General features: G+C 43.8%; 1 protein-coding gene across 1 annotated transcript; it reads left to right on the top strand.

Moving 5' to 3' along the window:
- Positions 1-4,693: 4,693 nt before the first annotated feature.
- Positions 4,694-5,988, top strand: LOC133339948 (GTP cyclohydrolase 1-like). The gene has a single exon (XM_061548054.1). It carries the CDS (start codon positions 5,185-5,187, stop codon positions 5,638-5,640), a length of 456 nt encoding a protein of 151 aa, XP_061404038.1. The 5' UTR covers positions 4,694-5,184; the 3' UTR covers positions 5,641-5,988.
- Positions 5,989-6,190: the final 202 nt, after the last annotated feature.

The following is a 6,190-nucleotide window of genomic DNA, read 5'->3' as shown; positions in this document are numbered from 1 at the left end:
ATTCTAGATTTGAAGCTTGATGCAGCAAATCTGGCTGTGACGGTCCCACCTGATGACGGAGACTTGTGTTGCCTCCGAAACGTCGTGATTTTATTGTTTTATTTTTATTAATTTTTATTTCATTTTTTACCTACGTGACTTTACCGAAAGAACTAAGAGTATGAATCATTTTCTCTACACAGTTAAAAAAATATTTCTGCCAAAAAAAGTGACCAAAAAACACCCATAAGTTACAACAACAAAAACTAATTCTACCCACGGGAAAGCATGGCTGCTCTTAGATTTTATCGTCATCAATCATCAGCCATGGTCTATACACTGCTGGATGACGACCTCCACATATTTCACAGTTCGTGATGCAGCAATCCATCTCGCGCCTGCAACACGAGCTCATCTCATTGCTCCACGTGTCTCAGGCATGTTGTTCTCGACTTTCGGGGCAATTACCTTAGAAAGCTATCAATAGTACAGCTTTTTTTGTCATCTCCGAAAAATGTATCCCTCGCACCGTAGTGGAATAGTTGGAGGTTTAAAGCAATGACACCTGTGTGATATGATCTTCATACTTCCAAGTGTGTGTCTGTGCACAATGGTATTCACCTAGAACTGAATCATGTCCAATTATAGTCATTCAATAAGGGATTATACCTTCACAAACATTTTGTATATATGTTTAACACGCAGGCTTTCGTGACCAATATAATCTATAATAGAGGGTTTTTTTTTGGGTTAGATTGCGTAAATATATAAACGTGTCGTTAAACCCGCCACCACCCGACACAGCCAATTAGTAAGGTTTGTCACGTAAACAGAACATGCCAATTCGTTACCAGCACAGCACACCGGTGTGTTGGAGAGTAAACCCAGAACATTTACAATCTGAGTACGATGTTTCGCCAGAAATTACAGCCAGCATCATCAGGTGACAGACAGATTTGTGAAGAAATCCTCCTGTTTCATTCTTAAATAGAGGGATAGATGTGATGACGTCACTTGTGAACCACTCACGTGCGAAAGCCAGAGAGCAGGGGGGGGGGGGTTTAATGCCAACACATCACAATGGGTATCCATTACCGGTCGGGTTCTTCATATGGTGATCAACGTACATTATGCACGCGCGTTATGCATGCACATTGTTTTTGTAGAGCTCACAGGTAATCACCATCAACGTTACGGTGACCTGTATATGCATTAAGTTAAACAGTGCATTACTTGATGATTCGCTTCCAAGCAGCATTAAGCCTGTAGCTATCCCGACGGTTAATATTATTTTTATTTCTCTCAATTTCGATATATTATCGAATTAATCTTGGCCATTATTAACTAGTTTTGCACAAAACTTCAACATTATCAAAATCAATTGAGTGTCCTTGTTAGCAGGCGTGTTCTGCTACTGCTGACAGTTGTATTTGGGAGTATTTAATATTTATCTGATGTTCTTTTAGTCTCGTGGTGATCATTCGTCCTGTCTGACCAACATACCATTTGCCACAAAAGCAATTATTTCGGTACACACCTTCTGTTCAAGTTCAAGTTCATTTATTAGGTATAGCCCTGTGAGCCATTCAGCTCTTGAATCGGGTGCAACCGCAACAAACAAAAAACAAAAAACATGAACAAAAAACATCTTAAAGTGAATATGTGACTAAGTGCAAACAGAAAATCCAAGAAAAGACAGCAAAAATATTGCAGAAAAAACACCGTACACCAACGCTGTGTGCAAAAATCCCAGTGGGATGCAAGTCAAACAACAACAACAACCACAAGACAACTTAGATTAAGGCCATCAGTCTAACTCTGTACTACAACAACACAAACAATACACTTTTCGAAATCACCAAAATAAAGCCATGAAAGCAATGATAAAGCAATCATAGGAACTGTGACGGAATTTTCACAATAAATGGCATAAACAACATGTACTACCAAAACCCTGCAGCCATAGCTGGCTGCATGAGTCACTCCACAACAGCAGGAGCATCAATCGGAGTATTGTAAATTTTCAATGCACCTTTAAGATCAGCACACTAAATCAAAACACAGGTCATACTTTGTAGCGATCATCCAGAGCGAAACATTTTATTTTAGGTCACTGAATAGCACTGGCAGCTAGGGGTGTACAACTCCTCTAAAGCAGTTTTGAGTGAAGATCTCATAGGTAGTGACTCAAGTTTCAATTTATTTGCAACAGCATTCCAGACTCTGGGGGCATCAATAGCAAAGGCCCTTCCTCCAGTATATGTACGGCAATAGGGAATATTAAGCTGGTAAATGAGTGTAGACCTTAGGTCAAATTTGTTCTTTGAAACAGAGACGAGATCCAGCAGGTAATCTGCAGATTTTTTTGCAAGTACATCATGAATAAATAAGATCTGGTGCACAAGCCGTCGAACATTCAGAGATGTTAAGTTTGACCCAATGTAGAGATCACAGTTGTGAGTCCTATATGGGCAGTTCAATGCAAATCTTAAGGCCGAGTGATACATTGAGTCAAGCTTCTTCAGTACAGTACTTGGGGCTGATTTATACACAATGTCACAGTAATCAAGTAGAGGCAGTATGGTAGCTTTAATCAATTCCAAACGGGACATAGGGGGGAAGCAGTGCTTGTGTCGATATAGAAAACCAATTTTAATTTTTGTCTTTTTCCCAATATAATCAATGTGATCTTCAAAATTCAGTTTTGAATCCAGGATGACCCCAAGATACTTATAGATCTTGACTTGCTCTATTTGATCATTATTTAAGGTATGTAATTGGGGAAAAATAACTTCCCGCTTTAGTCCTGGTGAGAAGCATAGCACCTTGGTTTTGGCAGGATTTAGGACTAGTTTAAGAGCAACTAGCTGATGTTGTAGTTTGTTGAAATCAATCTGGAGCTTAGCAATCACGTCATCCGGAGAGCGGCCAGCAGTAATTAGTACCGTGTCATCTGCAAAAAGATTTACCCTGGAATAATCCAGTTCAGTGCCCAAGTCATTTACATAAAGAGAGAACAAGAGGGGGCCGAGAATGGAACCCTGTGGAACCCCTTTTGTTATCTTAACACTGTTTGACCTCCAACCCTATGTGAATACAGTTTGGGTGCGAGAAAAGAGGTAATTTTTTAACCATTTTACTGTTGATAGCTTCGGTAATACATCTTTAGTACCAGATATTCGTTTCTGTATTTCATGTACTGTGCCAAATCTGACTCGGATGTTTAGTTTTTTTTCCAAAAAATCTGGCTAGTTTATCAGTTACTCCTGCAATATACGATATTTTTTCAGATCTTTTATATTAAGTTCACTTGCGCGCTTGCTTGCTTACGACCGTGCAAATCTTTCGGTCGTTTTTTAACCCACTTCCCGTGATCCAATCGAGCTGACATTTTCCACACAGACTCGTTGTGCGTGACAATTAATGTTCGTGAAAAAAAATTCCAAAATTTTACACTTTTTAGGACTAAATATTATATTTAATTACCAATTGCTTAATGCTGGCATGCAATCATCTGACCCATAGGTGGCAGCCATCTCAAGCCAGAGGACGAGAGGACTCTAGCCGCCACGCAAATAAAGGATTTATAGTGAAAAACTTTGTTTTTACGGGTTATACTTGTTACCGTTTCGGCCGCGCCCGAGCAGAATATCCAGAAATGGAAGAGTTGTCAACTTCCACTTCCATGGTGAACTGGATGGACGGGTTTTGCGAGTTGAGATTATAAAAAAATTCGTTAAGTGTATATTTGCCCTGTGGCCAGACCACCAATGTGTCATTCACATATCTAAACCAAGCTATGTGTGTATGTTTAACTTTTTTGCGCATCGTACGTTTTAGACAACCATGCTATTTGGAGGTTGCGGCGAGACCAGATGATGAACAAGCGAGGCTTTCATCCAGCAGTGGATGGTCCACGGCTCACGATCATGATGATGACGTTAAAGATATGATTGTGATGATGAATGGTGATGATGGTGACGACGATGACGATTATGACGACGATGACGACGATGACAATGATGACGACAGTGATGGTTGCGGTGATGGCGACGACGATCATCATGTATCCTGCCTAAGACCCAATGAGAGTCAATATGATGCCTCTAACGTGAGTATTTTCTCTGATCCATCTTCTCCTCTTATACCACAGTATGCAGGGCTTCATTTCTCACTGGATATTTTTTCAGAGTTTTGCTGGACTGGATCGGCATAAGGCACTATCACTAGTATCCACAATAAAGTAACCTGTTATTTTTTTAATTTAAAGCTTTCGTGACTGCAGGGATTCATATTCTTGGTTCTTTCGGTAAAGTCACGTAGAAGGGAAATAATATTTCTATTGTTTTATTATTTCCCTTCTACGTGACTTTACCGAAATAACCAAGAATATAACCTGTTATTGTTATTATTAATGCTCTGAAATTCGTATAATAATACTGAGAAGAACGAGTCTAAGACAAATAAGGCGAGACGGATGTGGCATTGCCAAATTAATTCCGACTGAAACGAAGCGTTGAACGTACGCCGTCACAGATACCAGGTACACCCCATGAATCATCGACGTCTGTTCCGATTGCGTGGGCTGTCTGGTGGAGAGTGAGTGACGTGACGTTGCTCGCTGAGCGGCTGGAGGTTGCGAGGTGGGGGTCTCCCTCGGCTCTCGCTATAAATACCAGCTGGAGCCGGCCTCTCTCCTCACTTGTTGCGCACTTGCCGGCTACAGTTCCACAATCGCGCGCGCGCACACGCGCACGCGCACACACGCACGCGCACACACACGCGCGCGCGTAATTGCATAAGTCTTCACGCACATACGGCGCGAAAGAAGATCAACATTTTAAAGAAGATCAACATAATATTTCTTCACATACACACACATATATACCGACTCACACACACACTCCCAGCACACCTGTATAAAAAAAACAAATCACAGACAGGTATATTCATAATCACACACAGGTATCTACATAATATCCCACACACACACAAGGTGCCTGCATAATCACACACACACACACACACTTGGCACGCCCCCTACGTGGACTTACACACAACGCACGCAGCTAACCGGCATAATCTAACGCACACGACCACCTACGTAAACACTCACACGGGGGAGCCGCATCAAACAACCCAGGGGCGATAGCTGCCTAGTCGCACACGCACACGCGCACACGGCAGCCGCACTCAACCGCGCGCATGAACGCTCACGCCAACACAACCATGGACAGCGGCAGCAGGAGCTGCTCCAAGTACGCCCTCGCTAACGGCTTCTCAGCAGCGGCGCAGGAGGAAGGGGATGAGGAAGACGGCGTGAGAAGCGTCGAGGGCACTCTGCCTACTCCTCCTGCTCCTCCTCCACTCGTGCTCCCTGCGAGTCACTCGGAGCGCACGAACGGGCTGCAGGTGGTGCCCGCTCCGGCGCGCGTCGCGCACGCAGCCCCAGCGGTCCCAGCGGCGGCGTTGGGGCAGCTGGAGGCCGCCTACACGGGCATCCTGCGGGGCATCGGGGAGGACCCGGGCAGAGAGGGGCTGCTCAAGACGCCCGGCAGGGCAGCCAAAGCCATGCAGTTCTTCACCAGGGGTTACCACGAGAGGCTCGCGGGTGAGTTGAGTTGTGGGGTTTTTTTTTTATTTTGCGCTGCGAGATTGTGAGGCTGTCACGGACGTTGTTGCGCTTTGGCCGTGAGTGGAAATGTAACTCGCGTGGCCCGGGGTGGTAAGGCTCGCTTGCGTTGAATGATGTACGACGCAGCTCTCCGTGAACAGACGGGATTGTACGAATGCTGAACTTCTTTCACACCACAGCGCGAAACCAACCGCGCTAATCGGAGGTGTGGGGGAAGGACAACAAACTAAACACAAAGAGCAGTTCTCAAGAAACGCGTTGTCAGACTGTTGGAGCAGGTTCTGTTAGCGAACGCATATTAAGGTCGTCAGCATATTTGGCGTCCTCTGGTCTAACATCGTTTGAGACGAGGCTCAAAAGAAAGCTGTCTCTGGTGTGGACCAATCAGTTTCAAGGACAATGCATATATTATCAGAGTACGCTTTTTGTTTGCATTCTGACCACAAGCATTGTGGTTAATGCAGACATGCTTCCTTGTAAAAATGTTTCAGTTTGGTGTTTTAACATCTCAACACCTGTTTTGTTGCCAGAAAAAAGGGGAAAAACCTATAATCGCATATTAAGGTCGGCCAACGC

Source organism: Lethenteron reissneri, unplaced genomic scaffold (genome assembly GCF_015708825.2).
Source record: "Lethenteron reissneri isolate LAM-NWPU_2019-01 unplaced genomic scaffold, ASM1570882v1 scaffold_591, whole genome shotgun sequence".
In the NCBI taxonomy this organism is placed as follows: Eukaryota; Metazoa; Chordata; class Hyperoartia; order Petromyzontiformes; family Petromyzontidae; genus Lethenteron; species Lethenteron reissneri.
This window is presented reverse-complemented; position numbering and strand designations above follow the sequence as displayed.

What these genes read in the sequence shown, in the direction of transcription:
- LOC133339948 (XM_061548054.1), top strand. Translation starts at nt 5,185, where the DNA reads ATGAACGCTCACGCCAACACAACCATGGACAGCGGCAGCAGGAGCTGC.